This window comes from Panthera uncia, chromosome D2, assembly GCF_023721935.1.
Source record: "Panthera uncia isolate 11264 chromosome D2, Puncia_PCG_1.0, whole genome shotgun sequence".
In the NCBI taxonomy this organism is placed as follows: domain Eukaryota; kingdom Metazoa; phylum Chordata; class Mammalia; order Carnivora; family Felidae; genus Panthera; species Panthera uncia.
Genome location: NC_064818.1, coordinates 23,717,447 through 23,743,234, shown reverse-complemented (window position 1 = coordinate 23,743,234; position 25,788 = coordinate 23,717,447). Strand labels below are relative to the sequence as shown.

At 34.4% G+C, this 25,788-nt stretch overlaps 1 protein-coding gene across 8 annotated transcripts in view; it reads left to right on the top strand.

Moving 5' to 3' along the window:
* The window catches only part of JMJD1C (jumonji domain containing 1C), a 318,019-nt gene that overhangs the window by 123,874 nt on the left and 168,357 nt on the right, over positions 1-25,788 (top strand). For all 8 annotated transcript variants that reach the window (XR_007460906.1, XM_049646138.1, XM_049646136.1 and 5 more), the window contains one exon: positions 660-824. Coding sequence is in view for 5 of the 8 variants with exons in the window: in XM_049646136.1 (XP_049502093.1) it covers positions 660-824 (165 nt within the window). In the remaining 3 variants the exon portion in view is untranslated. The remainder of the gene's footprint in view (positions 1-659; positions 825-25,788) is intronic.

The following is a 25,788-nucleotide window of genomic DNA, read 5'->3' as shown; positions in this document are numbered from 1 at the left end:
TAGGTTTTTCAATATTACCATCATTGTGTTGGAGTAGTTTTTTTCTGTTCCTAGTTGGAGTATTTTTATTATGCAAGAGTATTAAGCTTGTCAAATGCTTTTTCTGTGTCAAGCAAGATGATCATGTAGTATTTTTCCTTCATTCTGGTAATGTATAGTACACTGATAGATTGTCGTATGTTGAGCCATCCTTGCCCTGCTGCTTGTCTTTTTAAGTAATGTTTTGTTGGAACAAAGCCAAAGTCATTTGTTTACATATTATTTATGGCTGCTTTTGTACTTATAAAATCAGAGGTAAGTAGGTGTGACAGAGACCAACCATATGATTTGCAAAGCCTAAAATATTTATTATTTCCCAACCTCTGCTTCTAGAATCATCAGTATCCACAGTCTTTTCATATGTCTTTAGTAGATGCCAGTCTGGACTGATTAATATTGTGTAATTTGCTTTTCTTAATAAACTTCTTGATATACAATAAGTAGGGAGTTCTAATGAGGTTAATGAAAATTCGTTAAATAATGATTTTAAGAGAAATGTTAATTCAAATAATGAATTTGTTGATGTCTTTTTTAATTCAACTTCATGGCTTGTATTTTAAAATATCATACTCTGTATCCACAAACTTAGGGAGTTTTATGTTTTTTTTTTTTTTCTATAGGTGTATGTGGAATTTGATGATCTTGAATGGGATAAACGAGAGTGGGTTAAAGTTTATGAAGATTTTTCAACTTTCTTGGTGGAATACCACTTAATCTGGGCCAGAAGGATCGACCCTAGCCAGACTCAGGGATCAAAGAGCAAACAAATTCAGTGGCCTGCATTGGTAAGATCTATTCCTGTTTCATTAAGCATTTTCAGTTGTTTGTTTTAAAAGAACAGTTACTGAATATAATTTCAGATTTATCTTGGTGATTATAGATTATTGCTGAAGAAGCTCTGTAGTATCTGGCAGAAATATCCAAATACAGCTTTTATTTTGTTAAACAATTTTATATGTCTTTTTTGTTAGTACTCTTTTAGCATATTTAGTCTACAGATAGTTTATTCCATCCAATTAGGAGAAATCTATAAATTGCGTCAAAGGTTACTTACTAACAAATAGTTAACTAGTTTGAGTGTCATGGGGAGCAGTTTTGCTGAATGACTGTGTATGTGGACGATAAGAGGATACTTTTTATAAAGCATTCAGTAGCATGTAATTTTCCTTGGTTAAATTTAGTAAAAACTGAGTGAATTCTTTGTGGACGATAGCAGATATTTAATGTGAAATTATATGTTCATGTAATAGGTAAAATTCATATCAGGATGTGTTCTATTTAAGAAATAATAGGTTTCACAATATTTTCAGCTAGAGTTTGAAGAGTTTTGTAAAAGAAGCATACTAAGGATACCTGGCTGGCTCAGTCAGAAGAGCAAGTGACTCTTGATCTCAGGGTCGTGATTTTGAGCCCCATGTTGGGTGTAACGATTACTAAAAAATACATAAATAAACTTAAAAAACAACAACAAAAAAGAAAGATACTAACTAAATAAAGTAATTTTATTAAGAAAAAAAACCATATCATGTTTAACCATTTTGCTGTATATGTTCGAATGAAATAATGTTTTTACATTGATATTGACATATTTTTAAAGCCATTGAAATGTCATTCTAGGTATTTGGTATAACTACCATCAGGGTAGATACTTTCATATATTTTTTGACATAAATATTTACAAGAATGGATTTTCTTGTTAATAATTGTAGTGCCTATACATTTTCTCTTTTAGTTAGACCTTATAAGTCTGAAGAGATAAGTGGTTAAAAAGAAAATGTAGGGAGAGAAAGAGAGAATGAAGTGAGTTGTATAATATTTTTAAGAGGAAATACTTACAATATCGAAAGATGAAAAATGATATCCATGAACTATAGTTTTCCATGAACTATAGTTTTGGCCAGATACTTTGAATACTCCAGCAAAGAAGATAATTTTATCTATGAAAGATTTTAAGAAATACTTTTTGCATGAGTATATTGAATTGTTAACATGAAGATTTTAAAGCCATGACTAACATGTTTATTATTTTATGAATTTTTTTAATGTTTATTTATTTTTGAGAGACAGAGGGAGACAGAGTGTGAGCAGGGGAGGGGCAGAGAGAGAGAGAGAGAGAGAGAGAAAGACACAGAATCTGAAGAGGCTCCAGGCTCTGAGCTGTCAGCACAGAGCCCGTTGCAGGGGTCGGACTCACAAGCCATGAGATCAAGATCTGAGCCGAAGTCAGACACTTAACTGACCAAGCCACACAGGCGCCCCTATGTTTATTTTATAAACTTTAATTCAAAAATTTGTTAAGGGAAGCCTGGGTGGCTCAGTTGGTTAAGTGTCCAACTCTCGATTTCAGCTCAAGTCATGATCTCACGGTTCCTGAGATTGATCCCTGGGCTCTATGCTGACAGTAGAGACCTGTGTGGAATTCTCTCTCTCCATCTCTCTTTGCCCTTTCCCTGCTTGCACTCTCTGTCTCTGTAAATAAATAAATAAACCTAAAAAAAAAATTGGTTAAAACTTGACATGTGAATTTTGTATGAAAAGTCTCAAAAGTAGGAAGCAGTAAAAATAATACTAAAAAGTATGCTTCAGTATCGTAAAGAATAAACAACTTTAGAAAACCTTTGCCATGTCTTAGAGACAGTTATTAAAATCAAGGTGAATTCCTAATGTATATTCATAAATTACTGACTTTGGAGAAAATATATCTTAGGAAATATTGTTTAATGATAATTTTTGTCAGGGGCACCTGGCTGGCTTAGTCAGTTAAGTGTCTCACTGTTGATTTCGGCTTAGGTCATGATCTTGTGGTTCATGAGATCAAGCCCCATATTGAGCTCCCTGCTTGGGATTCTCTGTCTGTCTGTCTCTGCCCCTCCCCTGTTCTCATGTGCGCATGCATGCGCGCGCTCTCTCTCTCTCTCTCTCTCTCTCTCTCTCAAAATAAACTTTAAAAAATAGTTTTTGTCACTATTTTAGAAATTTATTTTGAAAACCTTTTATTTTCTATTTTTTTTAGTGTTTATTTATTTTTGAGAGTTTGTGCACAAGTGGGGGAGGGGCAGAAAGAGCAGGACAGAGGATCCAAAGCCGGTTCTGCTCTGACAGCAGCCAGTCCAATGCAGGGCTCGGACCCAGGAACCATGAGATTATGACCTGAGCTGAAGTCAGACACAGCCACAGAGCCACTCAGGCGCCTCTTTTGAAAACCTTTTAACCTCACATAAGTAATTAATCATGAGGCCTCTTTTTAAAATTCAGTTCATTTTTTTCTTATGCAAAAAACCCTGCACATTATTTAAAAATTTGGAAAATGCTAAATGGTATAAAATAGAAAATCATAATAATCATTCTGTTTTCATTACCAAATAATAGCCAGCTTACTTCTTTGACATATTTTCTTATAAAGTATTTCCCTGTTCTTTTTGCACCATAGAATTAATGAATTTTTTTAAATTGTGGTAAAATATGCTTAATGTAAAATTTTCCACCCTAATCATTTTTAAGTATAAAAGTTCAGTGGCATTGAATACATTCACCGTGTTGTATGTACAATCATCCATCTATAGAACTTATTCCATCTTACAGAACTGAAACTCTGTATCCATTAAACAGCAACTCCCCATTCCTTCTTCTTCCCAGGTCCTGGCAACTATCATCTTCGTTTCAGTCTCTATGATTTTGAGTACTCAAAGTACTTCAGTATAACCGGAATCATACAGCATTTGTCTTTTTGTGACTGGCTTATTTCACTTAGCATGATGTTTGCACAGTTCATTTATGTTGTAGCCTTTTCAGAATTTCCTTCATTTGTAAGGCTGAATAATATTTCATTGTATGTATGTACCACATTTTATTTATTCATTTGTCTGTTGAGGGACCCTTAGGTTGCTTCCATCTCTCAGCTATTGTGAATAATGGTGCTATGCATATGGGTGTACATACATCTCATTGAGACCATGCTTTCAATTCTTTTGGAATTGCTGAAGAAGTGGAATTGCTGGATCATATGGTAATTCTGTTTTTAAATTTTTTGAGGAACTGCCATACTGTTTTCCACAGCAGCTGTACTATTTTACATTCTTGGCAATACTTGCTGGTTTTAATTTTTGATAATAGCCATCCTAATGGGTGGTACCTTCTTGGGGTTTTGATTACATTTATCTAATGATTAATGATACTGAGCATCTTTTCTTGTGCTTATATGGTATTTGTTTATCTTCCTCGGAGAAATATCTATGTAAATTTTGCCCATTTTTGAATCAGGTTGGTTTTATGTTTAGTTTTAGGAATTCTCTGTATGTTCTGAATATTAATCCCTTGTCAGATGGGATCTGCAAACGTTTTCTTCCATTTTGTGGATTGGCCTTTTACTCTGTAGACATTGTCTTTTGATGCACAGTTCTTCTTAAATAGTCATAAGGTCCAGTCAGTTTGTCTTTTTTTTTTTTTTTTTTTGGGTCACCTCTGTCTTGGTGTCATATCCAAGCAATCATTTCCAAATCCAACATTGTGAAGCTTTTGTTGTATGTTTTCTTCTAGGAGTTTCACTATTTTAGGTTTTACATGTAGTTCTTTGATCCATTCGGAGCTAATTTTTACTTATGGTTTTAGGTGAGTGTTCAACTTCTTTCATTTGTTTGTTGATATCCAGTTTTCCTATTTTTATTTATTGAAAAGACTTTCCTTTTTCCTTTGAATAGTCTTGGCACCTTGTGCAAAAATTATTTGATCATATATGCAAGAGTTTATTTCTGGGCTCTCTGTTGTAGTCCCATCAGTCTGTATATCTGTCTTTATGCCAGTACCGTACTGTTTTGATTACTGTATAGCTTTGTAGTAAGTTTTGAAATCAGGAACTGTGAGTATTCCACCTTTGTTTTTTTTCAAGACTATTTTGGCTACTTGGTTTCCCTTGAGGTTCCGTATGAGTTTCAGGATGGATGCTTCTTCAGCTAGAAACTTTGGAATTTTGATATAGATTGCGCTGAACTTATAGATTACTTTGGGTATTATTGACATCTTAACAGCAATAAGCCTTTCAATCCATGACCACAAGATGTGTTTTCTCTGTGTTTTCTTTAAATTCTTTTAGCAGTGTTTTATAGTTTTTACTGTACGAGTCTTTGACTTATGTGGTCAATTCCTAAGTAATTTACTCTTTTTGTGATGCTGTCATAAGTGGAGTCAATTTGATAATTTTGTTTTCACATAGTTCATTATTAGAGTATGGAAACAATTCTTTTTTATGTGCCGATTTTAAATCCTTCTACTTAGCGAGCATCATACTCAGTTATGAAAGACTGCAAGCTTTTCCTCTAAGATGGGGAATAAGACCAGGATGACACTTTTCTGTTCAACATAGCATTGGAAATTCTAGCCAGAGCAGGTAGACAAGAAAAAGAACAAAAAGGCATCTAACTTGGAAAGGAAAAGTAAAGTTATTTGTTTGCAGATGATGTGATCTTATATACAGAAAATCCTAAATAATAAAGATGGTATGCGCCCTCCCGCATATTAAAACTAATAAACAGCAGGATATAAAATCTCTGCTTTCTAATCATAGTTTTAGCTAAGTGTGTATTAAAATTGTAGATCCTGCTTTTTTTTTACTTGATATTTGATTCTATACATTTCTGTCACAGGTAGCAGTTGTAACAGTTTTTAATGGCTGCATAATATTTCATTCTAAAATGATCCATTTCCCTAATGTTTGGTATTGTTCCTAATCTTTTTGTGATTATAAGTAACTGATAAATATTATTGTTATAAATATGTAAATCTTTGTTTGCTTCTCTGATTATTTTAAAAATTTAGATTCATAGCAGTAAAATTACTGGTCAGAGGGTATGAACTTGAAAAAAAGATACAGAAATCTCCTGATACTCTTCACAGATTGTTTAAAAGGTGCACTTACTGCCATAGTCCCCAATGTATGAGTGTTTCATCTCACCCCAATCCTGACCCCCCCAACTCACCCCTGCACCCACAAACACTGATTACTTGCTTCAGACCATCTTGTTTTAAAAACCCAAACATTTAAAAAAGGATTTTTACAACTTGAGTGCAGAATTGAATATTGTAATTTTTATATCTACTAATTTCATATTTTAAAATACTATTTTATTATTTTAATTTGCATTTCTTTAATGGATGAATACTTTTTCATATTTATTAGCAACTTGTATTTTTGTGATTGTGTTTTTTCAAATATTATTAGGATTTTGTGTCTTTCTAATATTTGTTCTAAGCTTTCTTTATATTATTAGAGATACTATAACCCTTTTTGTATTTGTTTCATGGTTTGCTCGGCTAATTTTAGCAAGTCTTTTTGAATTGTATGTTTATATTTAAAGAAAGTCTATAATGAGATATCTTCCTTAATTTAGATAGTCAGGATGTATTTTCCTTCTTTTCTTCCTGTTTTCTTTCTTTATTTCAGGAGGTTGTCAAAATTTATAGAATAAGTCATTGAAATGAGAGTGCTTGGTATACTTTAGACAATCATTTTAAGTTTCATAGCCTTCTGCAAACACTCCTTTATGTTTTAGTACATGTAACTGAGATTATTGTTTCTCTACTGTTCATTCAAATGAGGCTTATTTAAGGATATCTATAAGCAGCAGTTATGAATTCAGAGTTTTTAAATTCATTTGGTAGAATAAAATGCTATATCTACAAATTTGAGAAATTTGAGGGATACATGAGATAGCAGTGGAATTAAACAGCCAGAATTGTCTTTAATTCTCTACAGATTTAATGTTTCTGATTCTGTGTACATGATACTTGATTTCATGTTCTTTTGTACTGAAACATATGTTTGTATTATCTTCTTTGTAGTTGTTTCACCCCTCGTGTGGTACCTGTTAAATATTATATATTGGTTATATTATCTTGCCTACTTACTCTAAGAAATCAGTAGAAACTGGCAATGTACCTGCTGGTTCTTGAAGTCATGACATGACACACACAAAAAAAACCCCTGTTGTCTTATTAGCCTTTTCTAAAGTTTATTTTAAATTTTTAAAAAATTGAAAAAAAGTAAAAATTTAAAAATTAAAGTCAACAAAATATGGGATAGTATGATACCAATTCTCTGGAATTGTCTCTGCATCTTTCCTCTCAGTGTATCAGTAGCAAAACATGTATTGGAGTACCCACCGCCTATAAACCTGCTGAAGTGGTATCTTTTTTTGTTTTGTTTTGGCTTGGTCCTCTATGATCAGGGTACCACCTGAGGCTATTCTGATGATGAAAGCCAAAATATCTTACATTTTTATGTAAGTTACTTAATACATTGTTAAATTTCATTTTTAAAAATAAAGTAAGATATTCATGAAATCACATTTATCTGCACCAGGGAAAGAAAGTGTTGGCATTCATAATTGAAATCAGCGAATAACCTACCTAACTGGATTAGGGCCCTGGCTCCATCTCCTTTAGGAAAACCTTCTGTGGGGAGTGGGGCTTCGACCCTAACCCAGCTGGGCTGTAACACTGCTGCATTTTCTAAGGGGCAGAGTTTTCTACTACTTTTCTTCTGGCTCAGCCTTCCAGATCACCCCAACCAGAATTAATCTCACCATCCTGTGTTCCTGTAGAACTTTGTTTGTACCTCTGTTTTAACAGCTAGCACTTCTGCTTTGTATTATACCTATTTGTTTGCATGTCTGTCTTTCCCTACTAGATTGTAAGTTCTTTGAGGACAGGAATCATGTCTTAGTCATCTGTGAATCATTCCTAGACATCTAGCACAGTGCCTTATCCATCTTAGTAAGTGCTCATTTTAAAGTGATGAACTTATTCTACCCCAGCTAGTGAAAAGGAATTTTACTGGGACTTATAGCAAGTTTTCTGGCTATTACTTTATACTCAGATAAAAATTGACAGGAAAGCATAATCAGCCAGTTGTGGCAAAAATATGCAACTAACCAATTTTAAACATGGCAAGTAGTCAAAGACAAATAATAAAAATGTTTATAATAGATACCCTCATTCTAATCAAATACAAGTATGAGATTTTAAATTGTTATGGAGGAGAGGAGGTGATGTAAAATTACCCAAAATAGGTTATTTTCAAGATGTAGAGGGAAAGAACTTATATTATTTGCTTGGTGAAAGTACTTTTCAGTTGTTTTCTGTTCTGAAAGAAACCCTCTCAACGTAGAACAGAATTAACTGCTCTTTGGGACAAAATACCATTACATCTGGCTGTTACATTGCCAAACTTGGTTTTTAGATTAGGACCTCAACCAAAGTTTACTGAAATGTGAAGCTATGCCATACTCCAACTATGAATTGAACTTTGAAATAAATTCATTTAAAGAATATTTGCATATTGATAATTGAGTTTCCAGATTTAGAATGAGTAGTTTTACAGTTCTTTGTGCTTTGGTAAATGATGAAATGGTAATAAAGACCTTATACCTTCATGATTATTATTTCTCTGCAAGGTAAAGCATTTTATGAGATCAAATTAAGTGTAGTAAAGTATCACATTTTTTAAATGATAAAAGCTAATGTTGAGAAAGACTGCAGTGAATGAGCACGCTTACCTTTTCTTGTGGGTCACAAATTACATTATTTTGGGGAACTGTATATTGTAAGAACCATAAGGAAGTTCATACTCTTTGATTCATTAATTCTACTCTTAGGAAATTATTCTAACAAAAAAAATTTTTTTAAGTAATAATTATAGATGTGCTTGGGTGGCTCAGTCAGTTAAGTATCCAACTCTTGATTTCGGCTCAGGTCGTCATGATCTTCCAGTTCGTGAGATCAAGCTCCAGGTTGGGCTCTGCACTGACAGCGTAGGACCTGCTTGGGATTTTCTCTCTCCCTCTGTCTACCTCTGCCCCTTCCCTGCTTGTGTGTGTACACACACGTGCTCTCTCTCTCTCTCTCTCTCTCTCTCTCTCTCTCTCAAAAAGAAATAAACTTAAAAAGTAAAAATTATATTCAATTCAGTTAATGTTTACCACTTTATGTGAGCCAGATAGTGTGCTAGGCCTGCACATACAAAACTGAAAGCCAGAATGTTACATGCAGAAAGATGTTCATTGTAGTCCTGTGAAAAAAGGAGACAACTTCAGAGCCCAAAAATTAGTGAATATTTTGAAATTAATCAAATATTATGCAGCTTTTAAAAATTAGAATTATGAATACTTCAGAGAAGTGTAGACAAATAACATTCAAGTAAAAAACATCTTGATTATAGCAGTGTCAAAATCACTTATAAAATAATATAAAGTGTTTAAAATAATTGTTTGAAAGAGTGGGATTATGTCTGACCTAATTTGTCTTTTCAATAGAAATAGCTATTATTTCCCAAGAAATTGGAAATTTCATATAATGACTTTATCATATATGTTTTATTTTGGAAATGATTTTCTTCAAATGAAGTCTTTCAGTAGATTTGTTTTAGTCTTCTGTTAATATACTTTGACATTTGCTTTTTAAATTTTGTTAATATAGGAGTGCCTGGGTGGCTCAGTCAGTTGAGCGTCCGACTTCAGCTCAGGTCATGATCTTGCGGTCTGTGAATTTGAGCCCCGCGTTGGGCTCTGTGCTGACAGCTCAGAGCCTGGAGCCTGCTTTGGATTCTGTGTCTCCCTCTCTCTCTCTGCCCCTCCTGAACTCATGCTCTGTCTGTCTGTCTGTTTGTCTCTCTCTCTCTGTCAAAAATAAACATTAAAAAAATAAATAAATTTTGTTAATATAGCATTTTTAATATTTTTCCTTTATTAGTACAAAGAATTAAAACTTTCTAATAAAAATAACAGTTCAAACAATGACAAAATATAATGAAGCTTATTTAAGGTTTGTTTTTAACTCTGTCTGAATTACTGCTTACTCATAGATTTACATGGCTTGATGTAACTTTAGAGATCTTCTAGTCATAGATTTAGAGAATGTAGTTGCTGAAAAAGAGAACCTTAGCAGTCATCTTAGGAAGGCAGTGTAATATACTAAGAATGCAAGTCTTCATGTTGCATTTCCTTGTTCAAATTCCTACTGTGCCATTTGTGGCTAATAACAGGATGAATTTGGGCTCCTGGGTGGCTGAGTCAGTTAAGCGTCCAACTCTTGATATTAGTATAGCACTACAGTGAGTTTTGTCAACTGTACAGCTTTAGGGGAATCCCCAGAAAACCACCTTCTCTTACACCAATTGTAAGTTTGAGGGTTTCCCTGTCCCACTCTCAGGGTTGATAGTTCACTAGAAGGACTCCTAGAACTCAATGAAAACTGTGATACTAGTGCCTACAGTTTATTGCAGAGAAAGGATGAAGATTAAAACCCACCAGTAGAAGAGATGCATAGGCCACAGGGAATAGGAGGGGTTCACAATGGGGGGGTTATGAAGTCACAGAGAGTATTATGTCCTTCCAGCCACAATGTGCAACAATATTCTGACTTTTACCAACCAGAGAAGCCCACCCATGCTTTTGCTGTTCACAGTTTTTAATGGAGCTTAGTTTATATACTGTCTGTATACCTGAGCTTTAGTCTCTATTTTTTCCTGGACATCGGATTGATACCTATAGTTACAACTTCCTCTGGAAGTTGGAGCTGATGATACTGAAATGCCCAAAGGGCCTATCAGAAATCACATTGTTAGACTGTTTAGTAGGCAAACCAAGACTCTTACTAAGCGGGACATTCCAGGTGGCTAGAGATCACCTCTCAGTAGCTGACATCTAGGCCAGATCTCTCTTTGGGAAGGGATGCTTCTTCACCGTACAGGCTAGTCTTTGGCCTGTGCTCTCTTACAGCAAAACAATCATATTTGTCTGGATATCTATACTTATAAATATACTTATAAATAGCATTTATGTGATGGTCATAGCACTAGCAACATTATGAATATGCTCAACATTTGGAGGAGCTAGTGTGGAGTAGGGATAGATATAAATAAATAGTTGATCTGACTTATAAAGCCATTTCATACATTTTCATATTCTTGTACTAACTTACCCATTTACTTCTGTGATTTACTGCTGTTTGTAACTTACGATAAATTTATAACTTGATAAACTTATTTAGCATAGAAATTAGCTGATGGCCAGCTAGATGTAGTTTTTCCTCAGGCCATTCTTTTTCTATCAGCATTGTATCCCGAGAAGGCTTTTACTCAATCTCCTGATACATATGATTATCATCAGTATTATTTTTAGTTTCATTAGAGAATGATTTTCAGTTTCATTACAGAATAAATTGCAGAGAAATTTGTCTCCTCAACAAAATTGACTCTTGCCCATATACCATTGTCTTAGTTACAGTTGGCCCTTATTCCATTATTTCTGGGTCCCAAGTCAGATTGGAACAAAGCCAGTTCACTCTGTCTCAGTTCACAAGCTTGTACTAAGACTGGTTTTGACTGTGTGTTGTATATAGTAGGGCCCACCTCTCTCATACGGGGAGGATTCAAGTAGTGTTCAGAATAATTCCTGCCCCTGTTAGGTTATACCGAAGGGTATGCCTTATTTTGGTCGTTTCATGGGGGCAAGGGCAGTCATAGTACATTTATGTATATTACAAGTACCCCAGAAGAACTTCCATAGGTTTGGAGGTCCATAAGATCCTCTTAGGTGTGCCCCTTGAGCCTTAGCAGCTAAGATGGAGGGCCATTGTCCCATGGCTACTTTAGCCCGCATCTATATTAAATCAGTCCAGGGGCCCTTTTAGGTCAGAGTACACAGTTCTTTCCCAATGTTCATTCCTAGCCTTATTTGCTGAGTCTGCCTGAACCATTTCACTACAACCGCATTATCTTCATAGACTGATTCTCCTCCCTTGCTTTCGTCTTAGAAGAGAACTCCTTCTAATCTGCTTATTCTAGTTAGTAGGTCTTTATCTTCTGAGTGCCACTCCTCATTAAAAGCAAATTCATCTTGTCCTACAATGCCTAGATCAGTAGCAATACCTTCTAAAGTCCTTTTCTGTTTTGTGTGCCTGTGTTGTTTAATTTACCATGCATTTCATTACCAATGGAGTAGTTACTCTAAACTCTAAACTCTAATGGAGTTTTTTACTCTAAAATGTTGAGTCCCCCATACTAGGATTAGATGAGTGGTAATCACACCTAGATGTAAATTAGAGTGTGCCATAAAGCCTCCCATAGGCCTTCTTTCTTCCTTGTCTCAGGATGGAGGTGTTTCCCAGGGGGTTTCAGACCCACCATGTGATGCTTATTGCTTTAATCTCATGAGAAACCCATTGTTGTTTGTTTGTTTGTTTTTTATTTTTTGTACAGTCACCGAATCACAACGTGTAGGTTAAACAGTCACTTTTGTATTTTAGATAGATTATTATAGCAAGAGAGTGAAGTGATGGGAAAGAGACTAGGACTTTGTCATTTATCCCTTTGTTTAAAAAATCTAAGTGAGACTTGGATAAATGTACCTGGTGGAATATATGTTTATCTTCATTCCTCCAAAATTTCACCAAAATAACAACAAAAAATAGAAGAGGACAAAGAGAACAGGAGACGACAGTAACAAGGTATTAATAACGTTTTAGAATATACAGTGGATGAGAAGCAGTGACCCACTTAGCAAGATTCAGGAGAACTGAAACATAAATGTCAGCAGAGAATGCTATCAGATCACAGAAAGTTTCAAAAATTGGAGCACCATATGCTTTGCACAGTAGAAGTAATGGATGGGTGAAAATGGAGGGATTAATTGAAAGGTGGTAAGAACAGAAGTAGCCTCTCTCAGGACCTTCCCCACACTCCCATCCAGGCAGCCAACCCTTCTCACTGTATGGGAAATGGGGGTGGGAGGGTACATTATCAAGAATCTGAGCACTAGAGGTTTTGGCTTCAAGGACATTTGCATCAGTATTTCTGGTGTGACACGAGAGGACTACATTAAAATCCTTTTACTAAGTGGTGCATCTTTTCCTTCAGCCCCTTTTCCTACATTCTGCATTTTGAACATTGTTAGCCCCTAGGGAAATGAATAGAGGATTGACTTCTTAGGGAAAGTGAAGGTCCCCAGAGAAAAAAAGCGACAAATACTATTAAGGATCCTCCAACAGAATGGTCATATTTCCACCCATTCAGTCTATGGTGAGACACACCAGAAATCCCACTAAAATTGCAGCAAACCTGCAGTGATTCTCACTAACCCAAGGTCACTCACAAAGCCTTTTCCGTACGTTTTTAGTGCCTCATGCTTAAATGGATAGTCAAGGCTCACCTTGACCGAGGCTCACATCATAGTTTTAAAATAGTATATAAATAATAGATATTAACCTAATGAGATTTATAGTTAACTTTTTGCCTGAATGCGGGCAACAATTATGCACTTAAATGTATTCAGTACAGGCACAGGACCTGATACTGTTATTGAGTAACAATGAATGAATGAATGAATGAATGAATGAATGAATGATACTTTAGTGTGGTTATGAATTGAAAGGTTTTCTTGTTTTAAATGTTAAACATGTTCTTTCAAACTAGTAATGTTAATATATCAGTATTTCTAAAATCACATGAAAAAAGAAGTGAACTCTAGTATTCCAAGTATCCTTAAATTTTTTTCCAGAATTGAGTACCTTTGACAGACCTAAAATTTTTTTTAAGTTTATTTATTTTGAGAGAGACACAGAGTGAGTGGGGGAGGAGCAGAGAGCGAGGGAGACAGAGAAAATCCGAAGCAAGCTCCTTGCTGCCAGCGCAAAGCCCGATGCAAGGGCTCGAACTCCTGAAACTTTGAGATCACGACCAGAGCTGAAACCAAGAGTCAGACGCTTAACCAACTGAGCCACCCAGTCACCCCAGATCTAAGTTTTTTCTAATCCACAATTTGGATTTTGCTTTCCATGTTTGTTGAGTGGGATCAAATTGAGGAGCAGGATATGTTTACTGAGTCATAAATATAAGACATGCCATAAATGAAATTAAGAAGGAGCCAGCAAAGCAATTATATATCAAACCCCAGAGGCATTTCTTCTTTTATCTGTTAATTTGTTTTTCCTAACTTCAGTATGCCAAGTTCTAGGTATACAAGTACCAAGTAATAATGTTTCTTTCTTAAGACATTTAAAAAACTCATTTAATATTAAAATCATAAAGGTTACATAAAAAGAAACAAAAAATAATTATAATTTTAAGGCAGTAGCTACTGTTAATGTTTGAAACAGTTTAACATTTAAAATCATCAAAAGCAATTTAAAAGTATTTAAAAGAAATGATTTTTTTATACAGATGTGGATTTTTTCCATTTTAAAATCTTATTTTTATGGAGACTTAAATTGGGGGGAAGTTACATATTACTGAATTTGCACAGTTTTTTTCTTTCTGCTTTTTTCCTCCTTTTCTAACCCTAATCCATGATCTGTCTTACATTTTTTTCTGTGTTTTATTTATTTTTAATTGTTTTTAATGTTTATTTATTTACTTTGAGGGGGGAGGGCAGAGAGAGAGGGAGACAAAGAATCCCAAGCAAGATCTACACCCTCACGCAGCGCCAGATGTGGGGCTTAAACTCACAAACTGAGATCATGACCTGAGCTGAGATCGAGAGTCAGATGCTTAACCAGTTGAGCCACCCAGGCGCCCCTTTGTGTTTTAGATTGTTGTCACATTTTATTGTTTAAACCTAAAATGGCAGTTAGTTGCAGTTAACTAGAATTTATTTTTCAGAATGGTAGTTTTTCTCAGTAAGGGTATTCATGATGTGGTAGGGCTTTTTGTTCTTGCCATTTTCTTAAGCCACAGTGAATTATTCCTCTCAGGATATAATTTGTGAAAAATATCTATACACTGAAATTATTTTGGAATCATTTACTTGATTATTTGACCTTTCCAATTCTTATATCTATTAATTATTTCTTATATCTGTTAATCTTTTTTGTTATACTTGTTATACTTGCTATGGATTTTCATTTTGTTGCTATTATAATTTGAAGCAGCCAAAAGCAGCTAGCCATGTAAAATAAAGATGGGAGAGTGTTAATTCCATTTTCTTCCTGTCTAGAAATGTAGTTGTCATGTCTACCATTTGTTCTAATTTGAAAAAAAAAAAAAAAATTTAGCTTTTAATTTTAATTTATAAATGGTTACAAATAACTTAAAATGCAGTAACATCATATATGTGTTGCATGATAATTTCATTCATTACATATTCTTTGCCATTTACTGTGTGCTAAATAAGAATTATGTGAGTACTGTGATCCTTGATTTGGACACGGTTATTTAACTGCGCTTGTGAAAAGTTCTATGAAAATTAAGTACAGATTGGGTCACCTGGTTGGCTCAGTCGGTGGAGCATGCAATTCTTGATCTTGGGGTTATGAGTTCGAGCCCCACAACTGGGCATAAATCTTACCTGAAAATAGATAGGTACACATCTCTTCTGTTACTGTTTTGAAGTATTTATATTTACCTTCTGAAAACATTATTTGTATTAAGTTTTTATTATTTCATTACATATACTAGTACCAATAATATAACATTATTCAATTTTTGAAGTCTTAATTTCCAGGCATTTTTTTTCAGTGTTTTGTATCTTTTATTTGAGGTAGATACTTTTATTATCCTTGTTTTGCAGATGAGTAAACTGAGACATGTAGTTATGTAACTTACTGAGGACAGAAGCAACTATGTATTAGAAAGTGGGGGAAGGGAGAGAGAATCCCAAGCAGGTTCAGCACTGTCAGCACAGAGCCTGACACAGGGCTCAAACGCACGAACCGTGAGATCGTGACCTGAGCTGAAACCAAGAGTTGGACACTTAACCAACTAAGTCACCCAGGCGCCCCTGGAAAGTTTAAATAATTGTGAGTTACATAAGGTTAAAAGTGATAATTTTCTCTTATTCTCATCTCTGTATTTCTCATAGATATCTGCCGTTAACCAGTTGTTACGTGTTCTTTTAGATTTTCCTACCCCACTTTTCTTCTTCTTTTTTTGGTAAACATGTAAATTTTTTCAAAAAAATCTTTTAAAACTAAATAGAAAACTTATTATTCATGTACTACTTTATGAATTAAATGTGATTTTGAATATCTTAAGTTGAAGTAGATGTATGAACCATGAAAGAACCTGTCAAACCATTGTAATATCTTCTAAACTGGGTAAATTCAAAGATGATTGTGCTAATCTTGGGCTCAACTACAGATTTCTAGGAATGTAATTATTAGCAAGTTTTTTTCTGTTCTTCAGGGAAGGTTTAGAGGTAAAACATATCAAAGTAATTCACTTTCAGAGTGAAAAAGGAAGTGCTCACCTTTTCTGGTGAAGAAATAATTACAGATTTGGGAATATTTTTATCATTGGAAATGGTTCTGTCTCCCACTTTTTAGTGAGTAAAGCCAGTAAATCTCTGGTATTCTGACATATGTCGTGTTTGCAGACAAATGTTGTCTTCTGTTTTGTAATCTGTGAAGTGTAGTGGTAAGGAATATGTATGTAGTGGTGGTATGTGTGGGTTTGGATAAAATCTTCTGCAACCCTTTTGTTATGATATAGCACTGCTATGCACTATAATATAGATTGTGTAAATCTGATACTATTATAATTTTAAATGTGAGATAAATGGTTTTTAAGCTTAGTTTTTTTTTTTCTTATTGAAGTGCAAGGAGTCCTCATTTAAATATAGTGTATTTAAAGAACATATGAGTAATTTTGGAGTACCAGATGAGTTTTATTTTAGAAAATAGTGATGCATGTAGCCTATTTCTGCTAAATTATGGTTTTATTGGGCTTTAAATGAGCTAGTCTTGAAACTTCATCATCATGTTGTCCAAATAAAGCTGGGTCTGCTTGCCTCTTAATGTGGTACCCATATCATTATTTAAATATGAGCATATACTCTTTTTTAAAGAAGTTACTGGAGAAGATAGGACAGAATGTGGGACAAAACTACCAGGTCTTTGCATATCTTTGTCTCCAACCGAGAGCTACTCTCACACAGCTGTTCCTGGAAAAATCTTTTTTGCCTTTTCTTACACCTTTGATCTTTTTTATCTTTTCCACAAAGTGCAGGAATCTTTCTTTTTGCGGAGTAGCTCTACACTTTCTTATGTAAATCAATTTAAGCTTCATTTCAAGGTTTTTGTAAAAGGTATGAGGGCAATAGGGATTCTTATGGCAATGGAACAAATTCCACATCATGGTTGTGGTGGTGGTTACATGAATATACACTAAGGATACAGTCGAATAGATTGTGTGCACATGTGCACACACATATACACACGGCTATGAGTGCATGTAAAACTGGTGAAATGGGATTTGTAGTTTGTACCGCTATCAATTTCCTGGTTTTGACATTGTCCCATAGCTATACTAATGCATCTGTTAGGGGAAACTAGGTAACTATGTACTTGTTTCCTTTTTTGCATTTTCCTGTGAATCTATGATTATTTCAAAATAAAAGGAAAAAGTAAGTAGATCAACTGGATGACAACACGTGAGAAAAATCAAAGAAACACTTGCTTTTTTTAATTTGTTTTTTAAATAAGATCTGCACCCTCGACAAAGTATTGAAAGGCATTTACTTTTCATTAAAGTAGATTAAGCTTTAAAAAATAAAGATTATTGATAAATACAAACAGCTAAAAGATATAGGAAGTGATAAAAATGATAGAATAAACTAAAAATTCAAATAGAAAATACTCTGAAAAAGAAATAAATGTAAAAGATAACTAAAATAGTGGTTGTTTTTAAAACTGGATGGAAAATGAGGGGCACCTGGCTGGCTTAGTCAGTGAAATGACCAACTTTGGCTCAGGTCATGATCTCACAGTTCATAAGTTGAACCCCACACCAGGCTACTTGCTAACAGTGTGGAGCCTGCCTGGTATTCTCTGTCTCCGTCTCTCTTTGTCCATCCCCCATGTGTGTATGTGCTCTCTCTGTCTCTCCCTCTCAGAAATAAATAAACTTCAAATAAAAAGCTAGAGGAAAAGTGACATATACAAGTTTATGTAAAAGTCAGTGTTAAACATGCTCAATTGTAATAAAATACAATTAAATTTAGAGATCTAAAAATACATAAAAATTTAAAAAATGGTTGAAATAAAGAAATGATTAATAAGAAAGATCCAGCTAGTTAAGCACAGTAAATAATAAAATTAAAAATTTTAAAGTTAAATGGAGAAAAGATGTCAAAACAATGAAAAACAGTTTCAAAGCAAGGAAATTAAAAAGTTAAAATTTCACTGGCATAAAAGAAAATGAAAATCTGTTGATCACCTTTCTCCCATCTCTCAGTGACATGAGGGAAGTCTTTAATCTTTAAGCCATTTGTTGCAGTTGTGGTTGTACAACTGATTATATTATACTTTATATTAATTATATTTATGTTTATAGTTAAGTTCCTGATTACTATAAAATGTTAATGAGGTAATAGATTTAGCAATAATTCCCAAAGTTATTTGGTTCCCAAAAGACAATTATTATGAATATTTTCCAAATGAGAATCTAATTTTTCACCTCCTTTGCTTAAATTACTTTAGCATTTTCTCATTAATCTTATTAGGAAAAAGATCAAATTTCCCCATTTATAAGATTTTATATGATCTTGCTCTTCTAGCTTTATGAACTACCCAGGTACCCCTACCCCTTGCCCCATTTGTTCTTCATTGATCATCCCTATGATTTCAGGTTCTAGGAAAATAGCATATTTTCTCCTGCCTCATGCCTTTGCATATACTGTTCTCTATGCTTAGAACACTTTTACTACTTAACTCAATTCGTACCTTAAATATTACTTCATGTCTTCATGGAAGGGCTCTCTAAACCCAGGGTTTAAATTGAGGAAAGTACTGCAAGGGGCAAAAAAAAATAAATAAACTGAGTAAAGTACTTAGTAAATTTTCCTAATTTGATTTTTCACAGTATAATTTTATATATTTTATGTGACTATTTGGTGAATGTCACCCTTTCTTACTGGAATCTATATCCAGTGAAGACAGGGTCATATTTGTTTACTATCAGAATTGTAAATTCTCTCCTCAGTTAGTGGAATTCTGAATTAGACTTAATGTAGACTTCATCACACTTTCCTCTCCCTATCTATAATCTTTTTTCAGTTTGTTGATGTTTCTCAGTATTGCATTTCCTCTGATCTGACTTCTAGTCTACTTATTCTTTTCAGTGGTATTTAATAAGCTTTTTTTTTCATTTTTTTTTTCATTTATTTATTTTTGAGAAACAGTGAGACAAAGCGTGAGTGGGGGAGGGGCAGAGAGAGAACGAGACACAGAATCTGAAGCAGGCTCCAGGCTCTGAGCAAAGGTCAGCACAGAGCCTGATCCTGGGCTCGAACCACGAACTGTGAGATATGACCTGAGCCGAAGTTGGGTGCTCAACCGACTGAGACTCCCAGGACCCCTATATTTAATAAGCCTTTATCCATCCATTGTGTTTTCAGAATCTTTCAATAAATCTGGCTTTTTTATATTTAGAAGTTTTATCTGGTTCTTTTCCAATTCTGCTTGCCTTTTTTAAAAAAAAATCTGTTTTCTACACATATTTCTAAACTTGTCTTTCATTTGTTTAAACATACAGTACTCATGATTATTCTGTATTAACTTGTGTCTATTAATTATCATGTCTGAATTTTTTCCTTTTTGTCTCTGCTGGTTCTCAGTAATGTTACCTTATTTTCTTGTTTTCAGTTACCTTTTTATTCTTTACACCACTCCCTCCTTTTCCAGACTGAGATGGTTGGGGGAGTTGTGTGAGGATGTTTTGAGGCGTAGAATGAAGGTAGCTTTCTCCAGAGAGGAGAGGCTGACATATATTTAGGCTGGCACCATCATGATAGCCTTAGATCTCTTTACATTTAAAGCTTGAAGGTTTTTTTGTATCATTAAGGTGATGTGAATGAATCCATATGAGAGCTAGTTTGTAGTTACAACTCACAAAGAATTTTTTCTAAACTACATTTGCTTACTGCCAACCTACCTTTCTTTGCAGACCCAAGAAAGTGAAAAGAATGGAGTGAGTCTATTCTTATCTCAAGGTATGCTTAGTTAGCCCTTTATGGTTCCAGGTTTCTGAGGGGCGAGTCTCTTGTTAGCCTTCTTGCTTTGAGCTGACTGTGGCATTCAAGTGTTGTTACTCTTTTCCCAAAATCTCAAGTTTGCCTCCATTCAGCAGATGCTCTTAGGGTAAGGCATCTGTGTGTGTGTGTGTGTGTGTGTGTGTGTGTGTGTGTGTGTATGTGTATATATATATACATGTATATGTATATATATATATATACATATATATATACATATACATGTATATATATATATGTAGTTTCTATTTTTTAATATGAGCATTTAGAAGTAAGTGAAGTTAGTATTTCCTACGAATTGCAGACCCCAAATTAGTGTTGTCCTGATTTAATCTATGAATTATTCACATGTAGATTATAATTGTAAATTTTATGTAATTTTTTTAATGTTTATTTTTGAGGGAGAGGGAGAGAGAGACAGAGTGTGAGCAGAGGAGGGGCAGATAGAGAAGGAGACACAGAATCCAAAGCAGGGTCCTGGCTCTGAGCTATCATCAGCACAGAGCCTGATGCAGGACTGGAACCCACGAACCGTGAGATCATGACCTCGGCTGAAGTTGGACGCTTAACTGACTGAGCCACCCAGGTGCCCCTGTTTGTGAGTTTTAAAAGCAGTTTCTTATATAGAACCCTTCAATAAATTCATGGCATATGTTGGTGCTATTACTATGCACCTACTATGCAGCTATTACTATGCTATTACTATGCCTTTACTTGACTTTGTAAAATAAAAAGTTCTGAAACAATTGTTGGTAGATTTGGGGTTTTATTTTTGTTTTTTTATTTGTTAATCATAAGTAAAATGGTGGAATAATTTTCAAGTTAGTGCATCAGGTTAGATAATAAGGTTTTAAAACATATGGAAAAGAAACATAAGCACTTATTACAGAAAAGATTAACTATTCATTTGTGAAATTTCATTGAAACAAATGGAGAAATCTTTTCAGATATATAATGAATAAAAATCATTCTTTTTGCATGATTTTTTTGGTGGAAATTTTTATTGACATTGTAAGATATTTATGATATAGAAGTAATAAGTGCTTCCCTTGTTAGTTATAAGCCATGTTTTGTATTTTTGGGGGACAAAATGTTAAGGGTTCTTAAAACCATGTACTTTTATTTTTAAGTTTATTTATTTATGTTGAGTGAGAGAGCAAGTATTAATACTTTACCCAAGTATTAGAGCACAGTATCTTGAATATCATTAACATGTAGTATATGACAACACAAATACATTATTGATAACTTTTTGCTCCATACCAGAGCAAAATCACCTTTGTATCATCTGAGTGAATCTTTACAACATCCTTTTCATGTACATTTTGCACGTGAGGTAACTGAAGTTTATGATGTAAGCAATTTGTTTATGTATTTGCAGTTTTTGAGTGGCAGACCTAAGATTAAAACCTAGACTATCCTGACCCATCCTAGAAATCATCCTAGTAAATGAATAACACCTAGAAAACATCCTAGAAATGTATAACACCTATTGATTACATAAAGCTTCTTGTTAATCATATTTTAAGCTCTGGGTCAGTCTTAGTCCACAAAGTTTGTACATCTCCATACTTTCATGATCTGTGGAGATGACTCAAATTCTTATGGATGACTCAATGGTACCTATGTAGGATATGTCTCTTGGTCAAATGCCGAAACTTTGGTACCTTAATGATACTTGGAGGTTTTCTTAACTTTGTTATCATTAGTAAGCAGTGTTTGCATTTCCATGCTTGAAAAATAGGTAATACTTAGTAAGTTTTAGATCTTAATTTTGTATTTAATAAAACTTTAAATATTTGTTTTTATTATACTGATTTCAGGATAAATGCCTTGGGCTCAAATTAACAGATAGAATTTGCCTATTGAAATTATTTTTAAAAGAAGACAAAGTTGAAGGTGACATGAATCCAGGCTTCATTATAGCTCAAACAATAGAAAGTTTTTTGTTTCTGTCCCTTGACTGAATTTAAAAGCAGAAGAAAAATCCCATGGCACAGTTTCTGGGGTTTTTATTTTAGATTTTATTATTTTTTTCATTATTTATTTATTTTTAGATGTTTACTTATTTTGAGAGAGAGCGAGCAGGAGAGAGGTAAAGAGAGAGAAAATCTTTTTTTAAAATTTCTTTTTTCAGTTTTTATTTATTTATTTTCAAAGAGAGAGCAAACAGGATAGGGGCAAAGAGGGAATCCCATGCAGGCTCCACACTGTCAGCACAGAGCCGGATGCCCTGCTCAAAGTCACAAACCATGAGATCATGACCTGAGCCGAAATCCAGAGCTGGACGCTTGACTGACTGAGCCACTCAGGTGCCACGTGTTTCTGGGTTTTAATGTTGCTGGTTCTTTGTTTTGCTACTTTGTGCCATGAGGAAGTAAAAGTTGTGATATGGTATTATCTATTTATGAAATGTGTTTTCTCTGTTCAGTTGTATGTTTTTAGCCACTCTACCTAAATAGCTGCTGTGCTGAAAAATTTGGAAGTACCTGATACAAATTTAGTAACTATCATTTATATATTAAGTATAGGCAGGTTAAGCTTTGAAGTTGCCATACTTTAAAGAGGCATTTTGGGATCTCACTAAGGTTAATGTTATACTGGCGATAGGGAAGCAACCTCAGCTAACTCCCAATGAGTCTTGCTTCTCATTTACAGTTGTAGAAATCATTAACATTTTTTTAATATGTTTCACCTCAGCACTCCTGATGGCCTTGAAACCTAAATTTGTGAGTGTATTACATATTACATTTCATTGTAGGACTTTTATTGAGCCTTATATTTCACATTTTGTTTTTATTCTTAGTACTTAAAAGATATTAACAATTGAATATAACAATGCTATCTCATATTAGTAAGAAAAGATGTGGAGTTCTACATATGGTTTTCTGCTTTTTTTTTTTTTTTGCAAAAAAATGGTAACACAGGTGAGAAAAGTCAATACACATGCTTGTATTTATTTATTTACACATCAAGGAACTTGACAAGGAGGCGAAAGAAACCAATAATCCTGGTTACCTTTGTGTGTGTATTTCAAATGGGGATATTTGGGGAATAGAAATAGATACAGGAAAAGGGGGAAAAGGAATGGAATATTCTCTGTATATTGTTTTAAGTATTTTGAGAACTATTTGAAAGTATAGTCTATTAAAAACCTTTTTTTTAAAAAAGCTTTTTAATATTTATTTTTGAAGGAGAGAGAGAGAGACAGTGTGAGCGGAGGAGGGGCAGAGACATAGGGAGACAGAATCTGAAGCAGGCTCCAGGCTCTGACCTGTCAGCATAAATCCTGACGCGAGGCTCAAACTTACAAGGCGTGAGAGCGTGACCTGAGCTGAAGTCGGAGCTTAACTGACTGAGCCACCCAAGTGCCCCTAAAAATCTTTTTCAAGCTACTTGCTGACCTCTGTGCCTTTCCTTAGCTGCAATTAGAAAACTTACTTCCTTTGTATATGATTGAATGTTCATATATGAAAAAAAAACAGTTAAATCAGAGATGGCATAAAAAGAGAAGTTACACACTTGTATAAAAATGTAATTTTCACTTGTTCCTTTTATTTCTATATTGTGGAATTGTAAAAGTTGATTGAAAATGTCACCCGCAGGAGCCAGCTTTACTATTGGCATGATAATATAGTTGGTGCTCTCATGAAGAAACACCTAAATCCTGAAATTTTTGGACATACCTCTTTTCACCAAAACTAAAGTTCTCAGTAGCAGATGAATTTTAAATTAGTTTTTTAAATTGCATCTTAATTGAGTTAAATTATGATGTGAAGTAGAAGGGATAATATACTGTGACACTGAGTGATACTTTAAGGTAATTAAAAATAGCAAAGTAGAAGGAAATACAAATAGACTGTTGTTTATCACAGGCTTTAATGCCTCCTCTTCATTTGATTTCTTTTTTATTTTTCCTCTTCCATGGTTTGATTTTAGTTGTTTTTCAGCTACTCAAAGAAATTTTATAAGTGGTATATAATCCCACTTTTTTTTTTTTTAAGTTTATTTTTGAAAGAGAGCATGTGTGTGAGCAAGGGAAGGACAGAGAGACAGAGACAGAGACAGAGACAGAGACAGAGACAGAGACAGAGAGAGAGAGAGAGAGAGAGAGAGAGAGAATCCCAAGCAGACTCCCCTGTCAGTCCAATACAGGACTCCATCTCACAAAGGATGAGATCATGACCTAAGGTGAAATTAAGAGTCAGTTGCTTAACTGACCGAGCCACCCACATGCCCCTACAATCCCACTTTTTAAAAATGGCATATAATTCCTGATTTTAAAGTAATATCCATTCTAGGACTTTTGAAAGACAAAGCAAGTTGTAAGGAGTAAAGTAAGTTATCTTTAATATTTTGCAGAAAATAACTATTAAAGAATTGGATACATTTTCTTTTAATCTGTATGTACTTCCCCCCCTCCTTTATGTAAAAGTAAATAGCTTCACTTTTATAAGTACTTGAGTACAATTTCTGAAAAAATTGTTGGATTATTAAAAGGCTTATATACAATAAAATTTATTTTTTTCACGTATAGTTTGTGAATTTTGGCAAATTTACAGACACCTGTAAACAACACCACAATAAGTATATAGAATGGTTTCCTCACTCTCAAAATTTCCTTGCACTGCTCCTTTTTTCCTATTCTTGACCTCTGGCAACCACTGAACTGTTCTTCATTTATAGTTTTTGCTTTTTTTCAGAACATCATGTAATATATAAATGTAATCGTATAATATGTAATTCTTTCAGGCTGGCTTCTTTCATTTAGCATCATACTTTTGATATTCATTCGTACTATTTCATGTTAGTAGTTTGTTGCTTTTATTAAGGAATATTCCGTTATATAGGTGTATCATAGTTTATGCATTCACCCATTGATAACTTTGGTTGTTTCTTATTTGGGGGAATTGTAAATAATGCTCCTGAAGACATTCATACACACATTTTTGTATGAATGTAAATTAAAAAAACTTTTTTTTAACATTTATTTATTATTGAGAGACAGAGCGTGAACAGGGGAGGGGCAGAGAGAGAGGGAGACACAGAATCCGAAGCAGGCTCCAGGCTCTGAGCTGTCAGCACAGAGCCCGACGCAGGGCTCGAACTCACAAACTGTGAGATCATGACCTGAGCCGAAGTCGGACGCTTAACCGACTGAGTCACCCAGGCGACCCGAAAATTTTTATATCACTTGGGCAAATACCTAAGAAGAAGATTGCTGGGTCATAGGGTAAGATGATGTTTAATTTCATAAATAACTGCCAAACTCTTGTCCAGAGCAGTTGTTCTATGTTGAATTCCTACGCGAAGTGTTTGAGAGTTCCAGTTGCTTTTTTCTTCACTACGTATTGTCAGAGTTGGGTTTTGGTGATTTTAGAAATCCTGTCCAGTGTACAGTGGTCTATCATTGTGGTTTAATTTGTTTTTACCTTATAGTAATAATGGGTGTTGAGCTCTATTAATTGGCTTATGTACTGTCTATTTTCTTTGGAGAAGTCTCTGTTCAAATCATTTGCCCATTAAAAAAATTTTATTTGGGGGGGGCACATGGGTGACTCAGTCAGTTGAGCGTCCAGTTTCAGCTCAGGTCATGATTTCATGGTTTGTGGGTTCGAGCCCCACGTTGGGCTCTGCGCTAGCAACTAGGAGCCTGCTCCGAATTCTGGGTCTTCCTCTGTCTCTCTCTACCCCTCCCCCACTTGTGCTCTCTTTCAAATATAAATAAACTTTAAAA